The sequence below is a fragment of the Pangasianodon hypophthalmus genome, chromosome 11 (assembly GCF_027358585.1).
Source record: "Pangasianodon hypophthalmus isolate fPanHyp1 chromosome 11, fPanHyp1.pri, whole genome shotgun sequence".
NCBI lineage: Eukaryota > Metazoa > Chordata > Actinopteri > Siluriformes > Pangasiidae > Pangasianodon > Pangasianodon hypophthalmus.
Genome location: NC_069720.1, coordinates 17,362,498 through 17,384,792, shown reverse-complemented (window position 1 = coordinate 17,384,792; position 22,295 = coordinate 17,362,498). Strand labels below are relative to the sequence as shown.

The 22,295-nt window shown below is 40.3% G+C and overlaps 1 protein-coding gene across 5 annotated transcripts in view; it reads right to left on the bottom strand.

Moving 5' to 3' along the window:
- Positions 1-22,295, bottom strand: part of mark1 (MAP/microtubule affinity-regulating kinase 1) — a 50,047-nt gene that overhangs the window by 6,697 nt on the left and 21,055 nt on the right. For all 5 annotated transcript variants that reach the window (XR_008302709.1, XR_008302710.1, XR_008302711.1 and 2 more), the window contains exons 3-16: positions 21,351-21,404; positions 11,635-11,683; positions 8,096-8,161; positions 7,931-8,001; positions 6,685-6,741; positions 6,355-6,591; positions 5,175-5,294; positions 4,869-4,968; positions 4,109-4,221; positions 3,867-4,020; positions 2,890-3,071; positions 2,568-2,665; positions 2,002-2,163; positions 1,532-1,795 (exon numbers count right to left, since the gene is read on the bottom strand). Coding sequence is in view for 2 of the 5 variants with exons in the window: in XM_053238157.1 (XP_053094132.1) it covers positions 1,532-1,795; positions 2,002-2,163; positions 2,568-2,665; positions 2,890-3,071; positions 3,867-4,020; positions 4,109-4,221; positions 4,869-4,968; positions 5,175-5,294; positions 6,355-6,591; positions 6,685-6,741; positions 7,931-8,001; positions 8,096-8,161; positions 11,635-11,683; positions 21,351-21,404 (1,727 nt within the window). In the remaining 3 variants the exon portion in view is untranslated. The remainder of the gene's footprint in view (positions 1-1,531; positions 1,796-2,001; positions 2,164-2,567; positions 2,666-2,889; positions 3,072-3,866; positions 4,021-4,108; positions 4,222-4,868; positions 4,969-5,174; positions 5,295-6,354; positions 6,592-6,684; positions 6,742-7,930; positions 8,002-8,095; positions 8,162-11,634; positions 11,684-21,350; positions 21,405-22,295) is intronic.

Genomic DNA, 22,295 nt, shown 5'->3' with positions numbered 1-22,295 from the left:
CTACTAGCCATGAGAAGTGTGTTTTGTGCTAGTGCAAACAGCAAACACATCATGAATGTGAGTAACCCTGTATTCATTGTAGTATCCCGGTTCAGATCATAACTGACTTGCAGCAAACCCCAGAGCTATATTTTCAAGTAGAGCAGAGATCAGTTTTCCGTACCACCCCCAGATTTGATAGCATCTTTTATACTCATCTTTTATTCAACAATCCAAACTCTCAATGCAAGCATGACATGCCCTTACTCATACGGAGATCAGGCCATGTACGCAAACTCTTTTGTGACGGTTCAGTGGCATCATATTTTAATTTGTATTTCTGGGTATGTGAATTAGTTACACTGAATTTCGACTGCCACTGGGTGTTGCACCATAGAATATTTGCTGTTCCAGCATCAGCTATAAAAACAGTGAAATGACTGCAGTACTGCAGTGCTTGTGCATTCCTGTTCCTGCACAAACTCTTAATCAGACTGATGAAATGTGGATATACCGTAGGCTCTCTCTCTTTTAAACACTGCAGCAGGCACACTGCTAATAGACACCACACTTTTCAAGACACACATACTTGTTTTTATACTAGAATATCAAGCGAAAATGTGCCTGCCTACATAAGGCCAGATTAGGGAGTTATAGCGTCAGAGCAGCACTGGAGATTTAAAGCAAGTCCACTGCAGCACTGAGAGACTGAGCTGCAGATGATGGGGGAAGTCTGGGCTTTCCACTAAGCCGGACAGAACTGAATGACTGATCAAAATCAAGCTTGTTTTACAGTGTGCCCTTGATTGACTGCGTCATGGTCAGGGAAATTGAAAACTCAGCATAGTGAGTATGTTTGTGCTAGTAGCCACACCCGTCATTCTGCAGTATAATTTCTATAATTGGGTGGGTTTCCTGTCACACACAGTGTCATAGAAAGGGAAAGTCTACCGGGATAACCATTAGACACCACAGTGCCTCCAACAAAAGCTAATAATCTGAGTAGCATTCAATAAAAAGGCCTGGCTAATTTTAATAAACGTGCTGCTCTTTAAAATCAACTTCTGCATAACTGACTTATCCCAAGCCGCACCTTATTTTCTTAGCTGTCCAATCACTGCTGAGCAACGGGTGCTATCCCCCATCCCCCAAGCGTTAGCAGACATACCATGTTTCCCACTCACATACTTTGATTTTGAAGCTCTAGATATGTTCAAACATTAAAATCCTGATATCAAGAAAAAAGTTCTGCTTCAAATTTTTCTATGTTGTAGAGATCACTATGAGCTGAACAGAAACCATAACCACTGCTGTTCACACACAAAGTACAGTTTGTAAATAAGCTATACCAGCTATAGAGCTTAAGTTGTTGTAGTAATTTAAATCATTTTTACCTTGCATTAGCCATTTTTACATTGTACCCATGTGTGTGTGTGTGTGTGTGGCTTGGGATTGGAATTGTCAGAATTCTGTTTAGTGGTAATTCTAAATCACCAATCAGCCACCAGCTATGGTTTAGCCTCAGTGTGATGGAGAGGTTTGATCAACTCACCTACGCACAAACTTGGAGGTGATCTTACTGATGATGCCCGTCGAAGTGCCCCTCCGAGTGTGGACCAGAGCCCCCGTGTCATGCGATAGCGTGGGAGAGGCAGGCGGTCCGTTGTAGGTCGCACTACGCCGCTCTCTCAGCTGGGCTCCGTGGAAGGTGCTGCGGGTCGATGTGCCCCGAGGGAAACGTGTTCGGTCTGGTGTCACACTGCTGATGCTGTGGGTCGATGGAGATGCAGCAGGTGCCCTGGCGCTGGAGCTAGGGCTAAAGGGAGAAAGAAGACAGATAGCAATAGATAAAATATAGCAATAGAATAAGCCGGAGAAGACACAGGAAAACGATCCAAAGTCTGCTTCTTCTTACAAGCACCAATCAGTCAGAAAAGAAAAAAAAAAAAAACACCTGAGGCTACAACTGACATGCAGTTTATGCCAAGCTATAATTAGGCTGATGGGTTAATAGGCTCTCACCCCTTGTACTCTGCATTATCCTCTATTGGGGGCAAGGGGGACTTGGTGGGATGGCTTGAGGCAGACATGGACTTCACATGACGCGGCCTAGCTGAGGCCAGTGCTGAGGAAGCGCCAGGAGACACAGAGGAGCCACTGCCAGAGGCAGACATCTCCGTCAGACTGAAAGAGAGAAGAAACATATATGTTTTATATGGCACCCTTTGTGTTTATGATGGACAACAAAAATTCTGACACACTAATATTGCACTGGCTGCGGTACAATATTGAACCACTACCAGCACACATTTCAATTTATGTGTCTAATAATTTGTTTGCCAATTCTAAGAGTTCCCTTTATGTTTATATTCCGTCCAATATTTTGCCTTACATTATTAGAAGATATTTATCAGGATCTGGTTGATGAGTTGGTTGACAGGTTAGGGTTGAGCTGATTGACAGCCAGAACTGAACAGTCTTGCATCACTGACACCCAGGCACACAGATAACAGCACAAAAATCTTCTTCACTATTCGACCAGTTACGGGGCACTGATTTCCCTCAATGGGGCAGGAAGTGAAGCTCACCTGCTGTCCTTGCCATTAGGAATGGCTGAATAACGATCTGTGCTGGCACGCTCACACACGTACGTGTTCCTCCGTGTCATCCCTCCGGTTGTGCTATTCTGTTAGTTCATGCATACACAAATGCACACAAAAACACACAGACACAAAAATAGGTCAGACATCCTCTCTGCAATGTCTTGAAATAATAACTTAAAATGAGGCTTCCTGTTAGCACAAACAATTACAAATCCATCTACCTTTCCTTAACAGGACTGTATATAATATGCAATCTTCAGGTTTATTCAGTGACCCCTGTGCATGAACTGAGTGTGTGACCTCTCACCCCTGAGGCTATAGAACACTTCCTGCGGTCTTGTGTGGTCAGCGGTGAGACAGCCATGTCTCCTTTGGAGCTGGAGGTGGGGAGCTTACGAGCCGCCTCCCACTCCTCTTTCTTCTCTCCCTCCACACTGTTGGCCTGTGTGCGCTTGGTGTAGGACACGGCCGGTGGGATAGATGGGGCAACTGCAGGTCACACACAGTTATGTTAAACATTACAGCCTGCTCTCTGAGGGAACAGTCATAGCCTGTATTAAGGTTCATTTCACTAAGAATAATAATGTAACAGAATAGGAAGAGACAGGGGAAGAGATTGCGGGTCTGAGAGTGTATGAAAGACCTTGTGTGTAGACTGTGTGTCTCTGGCAGTGCTGTTAAAACAAATTTCACTGTTTGAATATTATTCCAATTTTCATATTATTTACATATTAAAAGGCAAAGATCCACATTCAAATGTTTATGTTTCCATACACTAAAAGAAGTCTCAAATCAAAATGCCCATTTTTGCTTTGATAAATGCATGTCACTTATGATATACTGTTTGCAATTATGTTTCTTTTTTTTTAATAAATATAAAACACTAACAAAGTCCTAAATGTGTTGTTGCGTAAAGGTTTAGAACCTGATTTGTTTGAGCAGAGTGTACAAATGAGGAGATAAGAGAGCTGGGCATCACTCTCTTTAGTTAGAGATGAAGCTGCTAAACCTACTGGTATTACTCTCAGCAGGTGTAACAGACCAACATGTCGATAAAAGAAATTCAAATTTAAAAAAGTCAACTAATCCCAGACGCCGTTGAACATCACATGTTAATTATAAGGATTAATATGCTTGTCAATCAGGACGGATATTTGCTTTAAATGTAGCCACTGCCAGGACAGAAAATGGTAAAACTAAGTTGCTAGACCAGTTTGATTTAGTGAAATGTGCTGTCTCAGGGTGTGTGTGTGTGTGTGTGTGAGTGTGTGTGTGTGTGCTGACCATGGTCACTGTAGCGGCGCTGTTTCTGCGTGGCGGAGATGCTGCGCTGCACTTTGGAATGAGCTGGAGACTGGGATGAACTGTTATTCAGGTCACTGCTGGGTCGGGGCATCTGACACAGGTTTGTGCTGGACAGAGACTCACTTCCCTCAAACTGCAAGCAACAAGAAACATCAAGAGGTTAACGTAAATAGCCACCACTAATGCCATCTGAAAGCAGACTAGCTGTGTGTGGTTCTTGCCTCAGGAGGTTTTCTGCCCAGGAGCAAATATGTAGCCATGACTTCATCATATTTCTGACCCACTAAGGAATCAGTGATCTCCTCTTTGGGGAAACCCATAGTAATCATCAGGTCTAAAGGAGAGAGAGAGAGAGAGAGATTGAGAGTGACAGGAATGACACAGATTAGCAGTTCATCTTGTTAACAGCAGCAGGTTAAAGCACAATAGAGAGAGAGGAAAAGAGTGAATTAAGAAGGCCCACATGTCAAGAGTGATAAAGAGAACATGTGAGGAAGAGTGAGTTATAGTGTGTTTATAACAGCGTGGTTTCAATTGTTCTCAGCATTCTGAGAACATTAATAATGTATTCAAGAACAATCCATCATTATAATTATAATTAATATATAATATGTTAACAGTTTGCCTTACATTGGAACATCCCAATCAGATAAAAACAAACACCATGTACAAAACTGCACCCTAAATTGTGCACTTATAGTGCCAGATCTGAAAGCAGAGTGAAGCGGAATTTCCAGTGCATTGCAGTAGGTTAGTGTCTAAATATAATAATACATATAATAATATATATAAATATAATAAATAATACACTTTGCCTTTTGTAGGGAGTCATTCTGGACAACAGTGTGAAAATATTTCTAACATTCATAAAAAATATTTGTTTTAAATTTTTTTTTAAAGCTCTTATGAATGTTATATAAAAATGTTAAGACATTCTAACATACTGAACGTGAAGGAAATATTGTGTACGTGTGTGTATACCTATTCTTTTGGTGTCGCTGAAGTCGGCTTCTGGCTCTGTGTATGGTTTGAGCTCCTCCTCCTCGTGACCCACATTCATCCAGCGGTCTTTCATGATTTGCTGTGTGAGAAAAACAAAACAAAACATGCATTCAAACATCAAAGTACCCACAACGTGCAGAAACTTTGCACAAACCAAACTGTGACATATCACTGAGCTAAGTTGAATCCAGGGCCTGACGTAAGCTACCCAGGGCCTGAATCCAGGGCCTGACATATGTAGTCACTGACTGCAGTGTTTACTGGGATTCAAAGAAAAACTTGTACCTCTAGACTGCCACGTTTGCCTGGGTTCAGCACCAGCAGTCGCTTCAGTAGATTTTCACAGTCGGTGGACATGTAGAACGGGATACGGTACTTCCCTCTCAGCACTCGCTCTCTCAGCTCCTGAGAAGATGAAGTGGACACACTCAGTTAGGCACACTTTAGAGAAAAAAAAGATACTTTACAGAACAATAAATTTAAAATTAAATTTCTTCCTGCCAAACAGGCATCAGAAGGGAAGGAGGTGTGGGCCAATGTTTGAAGCCAAATTTTTATGTCAGAAAAGATTCAGATGATGATACAGATCTATGCTGCTTTGTATATTTAATTGTTTAACAGATGTATTTGAACATGTCACAAACATAAAATAATATTTAATATATAATGTTTTGTTTTGTTGTTATTCCTCTTTCGGCTGCTCCCTTTAGGGGTCGCCACACCAGATCATTGGTCCGCGTGTTTGATTTGGCACAGTTTTTACGCCGGATGGCCTTCCTGATGCAACCTTCCCCAATTTTATCTGGGTTGGGACCGGCACTGAGAGCGCATTGTTGCATGCACCTCCAGTGGCTGGGGTCGGTTCCCTGGCCGGGAATCGAACCCGGGCCACAGAGGTTAGAGCACTGTGGCCTAACCACTAGTCCTCCAGGGACCCCAATATTTAATATATAATAATTGTAAAAAGTGCAACATAAATATATTTTTTAAATAAAACCCTTGTGCTTCTGGGAGACCCAAGCCATATGTATGAAATAGTCACAGTAAATAGGTTTTTGCCATCCCATACTCTAGTGAAATTATACACTGTATATACACTCAATGTTCACTTTATTAGGAACACCTGTATACCTGCACATTAATGCAATTATCTAATCAGCCAATCAGGTGGCGGGGCATACATTCTTGCAGATACAGGTCAAGAGCTTCAGCACCATTCAGTATAAACTCTAGAGGGTTTTTTGTGTGTGAAATCCCAGGAAATCAGCGGTTTCTGAAATATTCAAACCAGTCCATCTGGCACCAACAACCATGCTACGGTTAAAGTCACAGAGAGAGCACTTTTTCCCCATTCTGATGTTTGGTGTGTGTGTTTGTATTATATAAAATCAAACTGTTAAACTTGGTTTATTTTTAACTAAATAATCAGAACATGAGCATGATCTTGACTGAAAATTAAACGCACCTTTAAGTTCTGCCCGTCAAACGGCAGCGAGCCGCTGACCAGTGTGTACAGAATGACCCCCAGGCTCCAGACATCCACTTCAGGCCCATCATATTTCTTGCCCTGAAAGAGCTCAGGAGCAGCATAGGGGGGACTTCCACAGAACGTGTCCAACTTGCTTCCAATGGTGAATTCATTACTGAAGCCAAAGTCTGCTATCTTTATGTTCATATCAGCATCCAGGAGCAAGTTCTCAGCCTGTAGACAAGGACAGACAGAGCGAGAATAAAATAAGCCTGTCCAGAAACAGGTCAAGAGGTCATGAAGTGACATCTGAAGAGCTCAATTCACCTTGAGATCTCTGTGGACTATCCTCTTCTGATGACAATATTGCACTGCAGATACAATCTGAAAGACACGTATTGACAAAAAGAGTGAGCACAGTTCATCATTAATCACCTCTTTAGGATACTAAGTGCTAAAGTGCCAACTACTAGATTCTGATACATTTGGGGGATTATGTCTGTTAGCAGCCTCATGATTAAATGACAAATTAATTATTGAACAGCAGCATACTCATTATCTTGTAATGATGAAATCAGATAAATGCCTACTCAATTATGACTATGAATGGGCAAGCTTAAAGCCTTGTAATGATTTCTGTATAATACAATGGCAGGACCGCATCACATCACTAGGGGTCAGTGTGTGCATAAAGCAATACACAAATATCCTTTTTCAAACGGCACAAAGCACCAGAATTTTGGGCACCAGATACTAAAAAAATCCAGTTCCAGTGGCTTCAGTTTGATTGCTCTTGGTACATAGTAAAGAGACTTGGGAGCTGGGCAAGCACTACTGTTCAATGCACATACTGCAGAACACTGGTACTATGTTTGTACCGTCAAAACTAACACCTAGAAAAGGTTTGATGAACAAACACCTGTTTTCTGATTTCATGTAATGCCAATTTCATGGAGGATTTGTCAATCAAGTCAGTTGGAATGTCAACCATTTTAATTTCACAGTGAAGAATTTTGAAGTCTTGAAGTTATTTCACAGAATCAAATATATTATGGTTAACCAGATACAGAGTTGCCAGGGTCATGGTTTTTAGCAAAACTGGCCTAGTCGTGGAACAAGCTTGCGGGTGGAAAAACCAAGTCCACAAGCAGCTTTTTTTTTTTCTTGGACCAGTTTAAAAATAGGCCACACCCGCCAAGATCCTCTTTTAAAGCAAATAATCGGAAATTAATGCTGTGTTTCACTAAAACTGGTAACTAGAAATTTCTGACCTTTGACTAGGAAAAACCAAAGATAGTGCCCTTTCTACTCTGAATTCCTACTTGAAATCTCTGGGCAGTCTCATCAACTCTGAGTTGCTGAGACCTGGCGACCCTGACCGCACACTAGATAAGACAAAGAAACACTTCTTCCATGTTAAACAAGATTATCACATGCTTTAGTAAGGGGGATGAGAATTTTTGCAGACATCACTGTTACCCTTACATTCAACTGTTCAGCTGGTAGAAAATCAACCAGAACTCCAGGTTCCACTGGTTCCTGCTTGTGACTGAATTTAACTTGATCCACTCACCTGTCGAAACTTGGCCCTGGCCTCTTTCTCCTTCATTCTTCCATGTGCAACTAAGTAGTCAAATACTTCGCCTGTGACACACACACAGACACACAAATTCAGACATCTGGAGCCACCAGTGTCAATACATATTCCTTCCTATGAACTGAGAACATTAAAACTCACCTCCACTGGCATACTCCATTATCAAATAAAGTGTCTTCTCCGTTTCTATGACCTCGAATAACTTAACTGGGGAGAAGAGAGAATAAGAGGATAATAGCTGTGGTAAACAATGAGAAATTGCTGGTGTCCTACTCAATTTTGTTCCAGCATATCTATTTGTGCATGTATCAAGGGAAATGAAGGAACAAATGTGCATTTAGATACTTGTTTAATGTAAACAGCTACATTATTTTTTTAAAAGAATGAACTGCCGAGAAGTTACGCCTCAGAAATAAACTTCTTTGATCAAAGTGATCATGTACCATAGCACACATTACTCCATCAAAACAATCCCGGTAACAAGTAACTCTGAACACTGTGCAATGCGACAGCACTCAGGGGACCAGCGTTATGGATAGGGACAAACACACACACACAAAAAAATTTGTCTTAATATCCATGTAAGGACCTTTGACATAATTATTAATACAACTAATTAATGCTAGACCTAAACCTACTGTTAACCTCAGTAACCAAAAGAAAAACCTTACTAACAGCTAACTAGCTCTGTTAACAGCCAGGTTTGTTCTTTGCAAATAAACAATAAACAATATAACAAAGCGCTGTTTGGTTTGTATTTATTCGTTGCGCCCTCTTGTGGACTGCTGATTTAAAAATCCGCAGATTTTTTGACATTCCAGTTCCAATGTCTGAATATTCTTATGAATTAAAAGTTCATTGCTCTTTGAAAGAGTGTAATTGCATTATTATGTTATTATATTGTCATTATATCAGTGGCATAAAATGGTCTTAAAATGACAATAATATCGTTTATCGCAATTATTTCTGGTACAATATATCGTCCAACAAAAGTAGTTATCGTGACAGGCCTAGTCAGTGAGCTAGATTGCACAGGGGTAATAAGTCACACGTAGATGTGACATGAAGTCAGAGTTGCAGTGGAAATTATGATGGTAGCTGCTATCTTGTGCCACCCATGTGACCACGCCCCTGAGATAAAGAGGGAAGGATGAGCAACACCACCTGTGTAGACAGGAGCTGTAATAAAATGAGGGAACAGTGAACAGAGACAGAGCAAGGTGAAGATATCAGAAAGTCAGTGGTGTTTAGTTACAGCTTCAGTAAGCTCTATTTTAGCCAAAAAGACAATCATACAGACACACACTGCCTCATATGCTAGGCCGCAAAACGAAGACAGAAAGATGTCCCATCATCACAATCAATAGTATAGAGGCCAAGTGTGGCCTGAAGACAAAACTGCTGAAGAGGCGCCTGCCCTGAGCTCGGTCATCTCACTACTTCAATACTGCTCTGTTAGGAACACAATCCAGTTCAAATCTAATTAAAATGTAGAGTGAGAGACAGAGAAAGGCAAATGTGCAGCGTCATAAAGGAAAGTGAGCTGTGAGGTAGAGAAGGAGAGCAGGAAAACAAGCCCTGTTCCTCAAGAGACGAGCATTAATCAGAGGAGAGAAAGGTTGCGAAGGAGATAGAGAAGGCTGGATTAAAAAGAATGAGGGGAAAAAAGGGGGAGAATGAAAAAAAATATGAGAGGGCATGCAAGGGTGAGGACAGACAGAAGAAAGAGAGTCAGCAATAGTGAAAGGTTTTTAGGGTCTGGGGCTTTATAGTCTCATCACACAGACACAGGCTCTGATCATGCTTTATGAGGGTAATTCAGTGGCCTCTTGCTGGGCTATGGCTAACTCAAAGATGCATGCGTGCGCGCACACACACACACACACACACACACACACACACACACACACACACACACACACACACACACACACACACACACAGAATTCTATCAACAGCAACCAGTGCTCAAACCCAGCACCCCTTTGCCATCGCTAATCTCTTCCCTCACAATAGGGCTAAGTAAACTCATTACTCTGAAAGTTGTAATGCTGAGTTATGTTACTTCTTTTGTGGTGGTTACATTGTGGTTTTGGTCACCGACTGATTCCACTTAATTAGAGACCAGTAGAGCTACACAATAACAGCTACAACTATAATCACAATTATATACCAAAGTTAGAAACATTTTATGATAATTTATTATCTTATCTGAATAGTTAAAAAAACCTTTTCTTTCACATTTCACATTACAACCCTTTATTCTTTCAAACCTACAAATTTCTAAATTTAAAAAAATAAGTAAAAAAAAAAAAAAAAAATACATCTCACTACAGTATGCAGGTAGTTAAAGCACATGGAGAGCTTGTGATTCAGTAAACGCATCTCCAACACCAGCCAATAACATTCACAATCATGATTAAAACAGGATTAATTAATGTGCTGTCCTAACATGCATGCAGTACCTTGCATAAGTATTCACCCCTAAGAACCTTTCCACAGTGTGGCAACCAGACTTATTTGGGATTTTTAAGGTTTGATTATTATAATATGGCTAAGGTGCAAATGACCCCCCTGGGACAATACTTGCTTGAACCACCTTTGGCTGCAATTACAGCTGCAGGTCTTCTGGGATATGTCTCTATTTGCTTTGCACACATGGATCCTGGTATTTTTGCCCATTCTTCTTGGCAAAATTGATCAGGCTCTGTCAGAATAGAAGGACACTGCTGGTGAACAGCAATTTTCAAGGCTTGCCACAGATTCTCTAGCTTTGGCAGTATTCTCAGGTTGTTTGTGCTGGAAGGTGAACCTCCACCCCAGACTCAAGTCTCTTACAGACTGGAACAGGTTTTCATCTATGAGTGCCATGTATTTGGCTCCCTGCACCTTGCCCTCAACCCTTGACCAGTTGCCTAGTACCATCTGATCAAACATCCCCAAAACATGATAACATCACCACCTTCACTGATGGGACGGTGTTCTCAGGGTATTGAACAGTGCAGGGTTCCTGCCAAACACAGTGATTTGTGCCAAAGCCAAAAAGTTCAGTTTTGGGCTCATCAGACCAGGGAAGCATTTTTCCATGTTTACCATGTTTTCCATGAGTCCAAACGGGATTTCATATATCTCGCCACTCAGCCTTCTGGAGTGTCTGGGTATGTTTGTCCTGTGAACAGCTTCTGAAGTGTGCATCTCTCCAGCTCGTTGAGGATGACCCTTGGCCTCTTGGTTGCTTCACTGTGTAATACCCTCCTTACCCGGTCATTGACTTTTGGTGGACGTCTTTCTTGAGGCAAAGTTTGAGGTTGTGCCATGTTCTTTCCTAGTTTTAATTGGTCTCCATGATGCTGTTTGTTTATAGTGAGATTATGTGACACTTTAACTGCACACATGCGGACCCCATTCACCTAATTATGTGACTTCTGATAGGAACAGTTTGCACCAGAAGTTTCACAGGTGGGGGTAAATAAATTTGCTAGCTATATTTATCACCCCACTTCAGTACTGTGTGCTATTTTTGAGTAGATGCATGACATATATTCCCAATTAAGTTCACTTCAGTTCCAGGGTGCAACACTATAAAGTGTTGAAAAGTAAAAACGAGGTGAATATTTATGCAGGGCATTGTAAATCAATAAACGCTAATAAAAGAACATATGAAACACATATGGTCTTACCTATATTAGGGTGATTCAAAATCTTCATAATCCTTACTTCACGAAAAAGCTGTTGAAAAAAATAAACAACAACAATAAGTTCTTACTAGTATTTTTTTTTTACTACTAACTAATGACACAATGGCTGTTTCAGAACAAAACAGAGCCCAAGTGAAGACCATGTGAACCATGCAGTGCATTTCACACAATAATAATTGAGGTGCTATTGTTACACAAAAGCACGTTATAGTGCCAAAACCTGCCAGATTTACCTTCAATAAAAATTTTTTAACCTGTTACAGGGTCTTGCAAGATCGTAGCATTTGTAGTTTGACCACTTTGTCACTAGTGAATGGCTGTACAGTGAGAAAAAGTGTCATATATGATTAAAAAAATTCCCACGTGAAAGAACTTTATTGGCGGCACTGTGGCGCAGTGTGAAGCATTGCTTGCCTCACAGATCCAGGATCGATCGTGAGCTCAGGTTACCATCTGAGTGCAGTTTCTGTGCCTCTTCTCCCAATGTCTGCTTGCATTTCCTCTGGGATCACCAGTTTCTTCCCACCTCCCAAAAATGTGCGAGTCAGTGGACTGGCTACACTGTGAACATGTGTGCATGGTGCTCTGTGATGGACTGGTATCCCATTCAGGGGAAATGTCAGATTATAAGTATTGAGTTAAATCAAGATAAATCCTGATATTACACTCCTACCTGCCTCCTACCATTTTCGGTGACGTTTGTTTCTTATGTGATTTCATCCGCTTTCAGGTCAGATTCAATAATTCAATATTGGAATTCAATAACTTCCAAAAATAACTTCAAAAACTTCCAGTTTTCCAAATGGTTTTGGAACAGCTTAAATGGTTTTTAGAAGCCAGAAAGTTATTGAGCCATAATGTGAACACATTACTTTTTTTCCCTACACTCTGAGGCAAAAATGTTCCATTGGTCTGTCTCTCTACAAGAACTCTGGCTAGAACACTCATTTTTCTTTTTCTGTTATTCCTACAAATATCGTGCACTTGTATCACTGTCAGCTCTCTTAACAGCTCTATGTTGGGATTAGATTCTCTTTCAGTGGCACATGTTTTGGATAATAGCACCTGAATGTATGTAAATGTAAAATGATGTCCTATCTCTTCACTGCCTCAGAGTTATACACGCCAGGAATCAGCTCCTTGCAGACTAAGTAGCAGCTCACAAAAAAGGTAGGATGTGAACCACAAGCTTCTGTTTGCTCTGCAAAGAAAATTCAACCACAGAGACTTAACAGCTTGAACAAAGATTTACTATTCAAAAAGCCAAAACAGACTCCTTTTTTTTAAAAAATATCCAGAGCAACAGGAGGTTTTTTCTGAGAAAATGGTGACCGCTTCTATATTCTCATGCACTCGAGACTCACTAATTTGTCCACTTATAGATTGTATGAGACTAGTTGTAAGTCTGATGCATTTTAGGAGCTCTTGTATAAACCACCACAGGCCCAACACCACCAAAATAGAGATTTCGCAAAAGAAAATGCTTGGCTGAGAACAAGTGGGGGACAACAAATGGTCAAAAAGAAGGGGAGTGTTCTTTCAACTCCATCAACGACAGGCCACCAAACTCCAACAATACACACTGGCAGATCAATTTATCACATGACAAAGCTGTCACACAAACACTTCGTTCTTGAGTGCACCTCTTCAGATGCTCGGAATTTTCCACCCATTGCAGAAGCATCAGCAGCTCTACATGGGAACACTGCTATAGAGAAAACAGAAGTCCATAACAATGCACATCTGTCACCCAGATCTGGTTAAAATGCTAATTATGCTACGTGAGAGCATTAAAACAGCATAGTTAATAGTTATTAAAATAATCATACTTATTGTGATAAAAAGATTGGACTTCCACTGTGAAAAATACAAAGTTAGGGGGGTGCCATTATTTTAGGGGTAATGAGAGTCTATTAATGACGATAATGACAGTTTGTTTGCAGAGTTTTTACATCTGCTGGAGCTGAATACACTAATTTTATTTTGGATTTTTTTTTTATCTTCTCATGATTCAGCATATTTAAAATACCACTGGTATTTTGACTTTGACCTCTGACCTCTAGCTCCTGATGGGAATGTGTCCGCTTTTATAAAGAAAAACTTTCATAAGAAAGAGACACAATAAGGAGAACAGTTAGAGGGAAAATAAAACACATTTGTCTGCTTGGTGCTGCATGTCAGCTGCGGAGAAATCCAGGCAGCTATTTTTAGAAAGATATTTCTAAACTCGACCACAGTGACGCAACAGCATTCCAGCCTGAAGCAGACAAGAATATAACTCCCGGTGGTGCATTCATTGATGCTACATTTGTTTGACATCATCTCATGCAGCCTGGACCTCACCAGATATAGTACCTGTATACTACAAAGTAGCAGTGTGTAGCTCTCCTGAAACAATAGTATGAGCATCTTGGAACGTGATTAACATGTGATATGAAAGACACAATTTAAGGCAGCCAATAAATCAACAAATCATGATTTAAAGCTGATCCATGCACAACCATGCAGTTCTGAATCGTGCAAACAGTTCGATTTCGATTTACAAAAATAAAGGGGTGGAGACCACACATCCTTCACATAGACTGAGAGACACAGAGACCACACGTCCTTCACACAGACCGAGATGCACAGAGGCCACACCTCCTTCACATAGAGTGAGAGGCACAGAGGCCACACCTCCTTCACATAGAGTGAGAGGCACAGAGACCACACCTCCTTCACATAGAGTGAGAGGCACAGAGACCACACCTCCTTCACATAGACTGAGAGGCACAGAGGCCACACCTCCTTCACATAGAGTGAGAGGCACAGAGACCACACCTCCTTCACATAGACTGAGAAGCACAGAGACCACACGTCCTTCACGTCCTTCACGACGGAGAGGCACAGAGGCCACACCTCCTTCACATAGAATGAGAGGCACAGAGGCCACACCTCCTTCACATAGAGTGAGAGGCACAGAGGCCACACCTCCTTCACATAGAATGAGAGGCACAGAGGCCACACCTCCTTCACATAGACAGAGAGGCACAGAGGCCACACCTTCTTAATATAGACTGAGAGGCACAGAGACCACACGTCCTTCACGACGGAGAGGCACAGAGACCACACCTTCTTCACACAGACTGAGAGGCACAGAGACCACACCTTCTTCACACAGGCTGAGAGGCACAGAGACCACACCTCCTTCATATGGACTGAGAGACACAAAGATCACACCTCCTTCATATGGACCGAGAGGCACAGAGACCACACACAGATAACACACAGTATTAAGAATAAAGCGTATGTAAACTCGTACGTAAATTCAATTATTATTGTGTCTTGTGGACTACTGGGAGTAACTGTACACTACATGTATTTATTTACTAATACACTAGTACACCATGCACATTCATTTAATAATAGTATACTGATAATAAAAAGGGATGTGAGATATCAGTCTACACAGCGTAGACTATGTTGATTGAGTCGCATCATAAATACGGAGATGCACATTGTACTGATTCAAATCAGTCATTCTTTACACCCCTAAGCACACAGATGGCGAGCACACTGCCGCTTCAAACAGGACAATGACGCATACCGAGAAAAACGTTCCTTAATTCCATGAAGTAAACCTAAACCGATTAATTGCTTCCAGAGACCACCACATCACAGAGCATGCATGATGGCCGTGTCCTGGGTAACACAACTGAGACCCACTAACACCAGCATTAAAACCCTGATGCCTTGATTTGTAGTGCTTACTACTGAGCTTGGTTGACTGAAGGTAGATTCATTTCATAACTTACGGCATTTCGTTTTAGAAATGACAGTGTGAGAAATGGGGCCAAGAACTGTGTGTGTGTGTGTCATTAATCTTCCTATCAGAGAATGAGGCATTGGAGATCAGTGTGATAGGGTTGAGATGCTCCAGTGGTCACAAACACACAGAATGGTAATGCACACATTAATCATATATCCATCATAACAACCATTATAAAAGACAAAAATAACACATTACTGTACCACATACAGATTTATATCGCTCAGTTATATTAAGAAATGGGCTCACATGAAAAGCTGTTTTGAGCACAAAAAAAAAAAAAAAAAAAAAAAAATCCATTACATGCGGCTTATGTTATTGATGGCTATTTTGGGAAATTTTCCAATTTTCCAGAGCCTCGAAAATATAGCTGAGATAAGAAAAGACCTCGCAGGATTCTCATTTCAGGTTTGCTTTTATGAGCCACTCCATCTCCACAAACGCAGGCCTCCATCCGTGTTGACATGATTATGGGAAACAGAAGGAATTTCAGTGCAGCCAGCTTTAGGGAACAGATCATAATCAAACACAAGGAAGTTCCAAAGCGGGTACAAAGACTTCAGCATAATAACCACCTCAATCCTGTATGCTTGCTATTAGGAGTGCATGATATGGACAAAAATAGCTTATTGCAGTTATACTGCTACATACTGCAATTGTGAGAAGCCTCACAGTCTGTAAAATTTTTGGTCATGGTTAAAAAATCATCCTGAATCCCTCTTTGGATGTAGCATTTTATGTGGAACCCCTAAGACAATCATGTGTGCTCACAGAACACACAACTTTTCTATTCATTTTCGTACTGCAGGCTTAATGTAGTATTGCAAACAGCAGGGTTGTGAGATCGTGTGCAGTATGCCATTGTCTTTTTGTGCCCCTAACTATAGGCGACTGATGATAGTTTTGCCTGTGACTTTGCAGCGATGCAGAGGAAGGAAAGGGGGAGCATTGCCAGAATACAAAACGTGTGCCGAGTACACATTACGTCATTACAGTGGGGAAAAAAAAAAAATACTGAACGCTGTGACTGTCAGCTGTTATTGCTAGCATTAGAATTTAGTCAGGTTTTTGGATTAATTTCCTGTTAACATGGTCAGGAATACTTGCAAAAGTGAAGTCGGGACTGTACGTAAACCTAATGAGTTATTAGCTGTAACTAAGCTCATTATAAAACTGAACTAAAATTATATTACCTATGCATGCATGTGCTCTGTTTTAAACAGCAGATAATGCTGATAAACCACACTGTTTCAGTTTCTTAATTTAAACCCCTGTTTATGTTTTGCAAGCAAAGACATTCATGGTTTTATGTGCTTGGAAGCACAGAACAAGTGCAGCTAAGATACATCAGAGCAAGAAGTTTTGTTGCTCTGCTCTGAAGTCAGACAGTAATACTAAGACTGATAAGGTTTGTACAGAATACAAAATAGGCTTAAAGGAAACACACATTATGAGATACAACACAAGTTATTTTTGTTGATCTTAAAGCTGAAGACACTATGTTTTCAGATAGACATCAAAATCGTCCAACTAGATAGCCATCGCTATAGCTAGAATCTGTCAGAAATTCCCAACATCATCATCAATCATCCCAAGACTAGCAAATAGCAGTGGATGAAATTGAAAAAGAAAAAAAAAAAAAAAAAAAACAACAAAAAACACAATCACAAAACTTGAAGGCATTTCTTCTACACATGATAAATATCACAATATACTGTAAAGGTTTGCTAAGACACGGGCAGCAAAACAGAAACAAAAATGACCCGGAATAGCTGAATTTTATTTAATTTTTGGAAAAATTACATATTTTAAAAAAAAAAAAAAAAAACACTATTTCACAAGAAGGAAACATTAAAAAAAAAAAAAAAAAAACTATTAGAATGTTAACATTTTACAGTTTTAAAGAATTATGAAATTTTACCATCCGCTGCTTCCAACCAAAGTTTGTAACAGTCAAAATATTTTAAAAAAAGATTTCATGATATTGGTGATCTCAAATTATGTGACAACACATTTTTCTATCGTATCGCTATTGTATCATCATATTGCCTAGGCCTAATTGCAAAGTCCAATACTGCAATTGCCTAGTGTTAAGGGGTTGACAGGTTGTTGCTAGGCAGTTGCTATGGTATTCCACATGGTTGCTAGGGTGTTGCCATGAAAAGAATGAGACAGGTGAATTCTAATTACATTTTTAAATATATATGCAGATTTTTTTTATGTGCAGATGAAGGTTAAAGGCCTTCCTGGTGGCTTGGCTGTGCTGGGATTTAAACCCACCACCTTCCGATGAGCACGCCTTAACCGCCGAGTCATCACTCCAGCATAAGTGCGATTTGAATTTACTCAAATAAACAGGGCAGTGACTCTGTCTGACATAACAAACTGAACATCTGGAACTTTGGCTTGTGACTCACCTTCACTATGCAGACACCAAATGACTGATGCAAACAGAATTTTATAAACATGCGTACTGACCATGTTAAACAGACAGTACATTATTATGATTATAGGCTGTCAGACGTTAGCCTAAATGTTAGTATTGATCTACTGTGGTTCCCTGGTTACTGGGTGAAAGGTCACACCAGTTCGTGCTTTACTCTGTCAGCTTAAAGATTCATCTGCAGCTGATCATCAGGAACGCCAGCATGAACTGTAACACCAAACACCGAGTCTACATTAGCGAAGCACAGTGACCTGACTAGCCTGCAATGGATATTACAGCAGAATTTACACTGAATGCAGGCAATAGTATAGAATGGGCTCTCTGAGCCTTGATAAGGTGTATAATTATTATACCTAGATCTTTTTTCTCTCACATGAAGTTAATAAAACAGTCATAGGGAAACATAACAGTCAGGGGGATAAGCAGTCAGGAGACTGACTTGTTTTGCACACGGCCCACAACATCAAACGTAACTATAAACGGAGTGTGTGGTTCTTTAAAAAATAAAAAATCCTTATAATTAGTGATCGGAAGATGCATCAACAACGGCAACTGCTCAGAAACACAAGCAAGAGCTCAACCAGAAATCTAAACCTGAGTTTCTAGTTTTAATAATACTGAAAATTACTTAATGTAGCATTGGGTTGTAGTTATTTGGTAATTTTTGATCTACAGCATAATTACAGCATTATTCAAATAATTTTGAATATTCAAACTGCTACCCACACACAAAAAATGACATGTATTGCACAAAACATGAAGTTGCTGCAGTGTGTGTGTGGACATACAGTGCGCTATGAAACACACTGAGTGACACTTAAAACCGGCTAAATCTGCCATTGACGTTCCACTGTTAAACTTAATTTCACTAGCAAGTTAAGTGTCTGCTTATCACACTGCCACAGTTAGTTACAGATTATGAGCTACGAAATTGCTTCACACCAGCTAATCCATTATTTTCCTTGGAGACAGAGTGGTCCTGCTTTGAATTTTACACCTTCAGGCTGTAATTAAAGTCGAATCAAACTTAAATTTGGCCTATTTGCAGCTTATGTTTCAAAGCTCAACCACTGATTCAAAGAGTTTATTACATGGAAAAGAAAGGTCTCAGTTTGTACAGGCATTGAGGGAAAAGTCTTTGGTTCATAGAACTGAATCATTTACACATTTAGCATGACAATGAGCTAAAAATACTGCATGCAGAGATATTTCCACTATACGCTAATGAGGTGTTCCTATGCCTTTTTCTCTTAAATTGAGATGTTTTCACAAAACTGCATTGGGAAAATAAACCGTCTGCTGAATAGCTTGCAGATGTAAACAATACACCTGGAGCGATTCTTGATGACGCAAACAAGTAAAACACTCAGAAACTGCAGGCAGCCACACAGCAAATGTGCTAGACACACAACTCATGTGATTACTATTAAATCATTTACTATTTTACTAACGAACACTCAAACATTAAAAAATATGGCTTTATTGCTAATTATGGCCCAATTTATTCACTTCAGATTCCCACACACTACCTACTTCTCTCCTAATGTACAACAACTGCCAGTTTTAGTGGTTAAGGGTAACATGAAGCCAGCCACTGCACACACAAGGTCATACAGCAACTGAATGTACTTGGAGGAAAGAGCTAACTGCCCTCTTCCATATACATTAGCTAATAGAGACCTGTGATGGACTGGTGTCATTAGTGTCACAGGGCCAAATAGAGCTCCAGATGTCATTGTTGGGACGTGGATCATGATTTCCCGACGATCAAGTGCCACTCAGGGCCCTAGAGTACCCTTCTTGAAGAATGCTCACATTAAATAAGTACATTAAATAAGGACATAAAATAAGTGCAAAACATCCCATCACTCTTTCTTGCTACTTAGTTTCTAATATAAGGATTATTTTTAATACTTGGATGCAGATCCTTTGCAGTCAACGACTGCCTGAAGTCAAGAACCCTGGATATCACTAAATGCTGAGTTTCCTTCCTTGAGATGCTTTGCCAGGCCTTTACTGCAGCCATCTTCAGTTACTGCTTGTTTGTGGGTCTTCCTGCATTTGACTGAATCTGAGCAGAAAGTAGTAGTAGTAGTAGTTCTCTACACTTCAGAATTCATCCTGCTACTTCTATCAGCAGTCACATCATCAATAAACACCAGTGACCCAGTTCCACTGGCAGCCATACATGCCCATGCCATACCACTGCCTCCACATGTTTGACAGATGATGTGGTTTGCTTTGGAACATGAGCCCTTCTTTTCCTTCTCCATACTCTTCTTTTCTTCCCCTCATTCTGGTACAAGTTAATCTTGGTTTCATCTGTCCAAAGAATCTTGTTCCAGAACTGGTCAGGCTTTTTAAAGAGTTTTTCTAGCAGTCTTGATTGTAGACTTTGACAATAATACGCCTACCTCCTCCAGAGTGTTCTTGACTTGGCTAGATGTCGTGACGGGGTTTTTCTTCACCAAGCAAAGAATTCCACGATCATCCACTTTAGTTGTCTTCCGTGGTCTTCTAGGCCCTTTGGTGTTGCTGAGCTCACCAGTGCATTCCTTCTTTTTAAGAATGTACCACATTGTTGATTGGGCCACTCCTAAAGTTTCTGCTATCTCTCTGATAGGTCTGTTTTGTTTATTTCAGCCTAATGATGACCTCGTTCACTCACATTGACTCTTTTGACTGCATATTAAGAGTTTCCATGAACAGCTACCAAATGCAAATGCAACACTTGGAATCAACTCTAGACCTTTTACCTCCTTAATTTTCATGAAATAACAAGGAAACAGGCAACATCTGTTGTCAATTGTCCAATTACTTTTGAGCCAGTGAAAATGGAGGGACTCTGTAAAAAATGGCTGTAATTGCTAAATAATTAATACAGTATTTTTTGTTAAACCACTTGAATTAAAGCTGAAAGTCTACACTTCAATCACATGTTGATTGCCTCATTTCAAATCAGAGGCAAAATTACAAAAGTCTTATGGCAACAAAATCACTGGGACTTTCAAACATGTGACTCGGTGTGCCGATTTTATGTCCTTTATATGTCTTTACAGCCTGAACAGCACAGCATCCTGAATGAAATCTATTACATAACAGTGACATGTTTGTGACAGTGTATTATCACAGCTGTTGTATTAGTCCTTAGCTGTTGTATAAGAAATGTGCCTTGAAATTCCACCTTGATATATTGTCTTAAATAAATAATGGTGATCAGAAGTGCATTTTAAATAGATCACCAATGAACTCTTGAGACATGGCCTCACCACACAGCCATAAATATAACAGGTGAGATCGCTGAAGGGGGCTTTATGCAGTCTCCATAACTACATAATAAACCCACAGTCAGGCTTCACATGTGCTGTGAGACATGAACGTGAAAACTTAGTTTAAGTTGACACCTGGGTATAAAATGAATTTGTGGTTTAAAGAAGAGCTCACCTTTTGTAAACTAGTGGGGTTTAACTGCGTCTTATCAATGATCTTCACAGCAACCTGAAATATAGAGAGGTGTGAATTAGCAACATTCAGCAAAGTCTTGAGCTCATGTAGGAATATCTCAAGTGAGCAGTGATCAGAAAACACAGACAGACGAGGACAGACACAGACAGGCAAAACAGACACAGAGAGAGAGAAGGCAACAGACAGAGACAGACAGGCAGAGACAGAAAGAGAGAGACACAGACAACCAGACAGAAAGAGCCAGACAAACAACCAGACAGACAGAGCCAGACAGAACGGAGAGAAACAAACACAGAGGTAAAAAGAGGCAGACAGAGAGATAAAGAAAGAGACCGAAGGATAGACAGTGACATATAGAGATAGACAGACAAGAAAAATGCATAGTCCAGATCAGACTGATTTTAAAGCAGTATTTTGTGAAGAATCAATTATACACAATCAGCCAAGACATGTCTGGTGTCTGACGTTTGCTGTTCTAGTTTTGCATTGAAGCTTTGAGGCTAATGTAGCTAAAAAGTAATGAAAGTGTGTAATGGAGGTCTCACTCAAAAGCTTTTCCATAAACATATGCACACTCACTCCAACCACATCTAGTTATTTAGTTCTGTCAGACTTGCTGATGTGGTTTATGATACAGCATGACTGTAATCTAATCTATAAAAATTATAAACATCACAGTGAAGCAGAACACTGAGGCATTATGAGGGCTTAATACAGCCTGGCATCAATCCATAGAAGAACACAAGAGACACAGACGAGCGACACAGACACTCCAAACACTGAAGGCAGGATTGTGTTGGAGAGCTGGAAGTTATGCAGATGATAATATAGTTCCACTTTCAAGTTAAATATGTAAATACTGCTGTTTTACAAAGTTCATTCATTCAGCTGGTAAACGCCTGGTCAAAGCTGTGGCGAATCCAG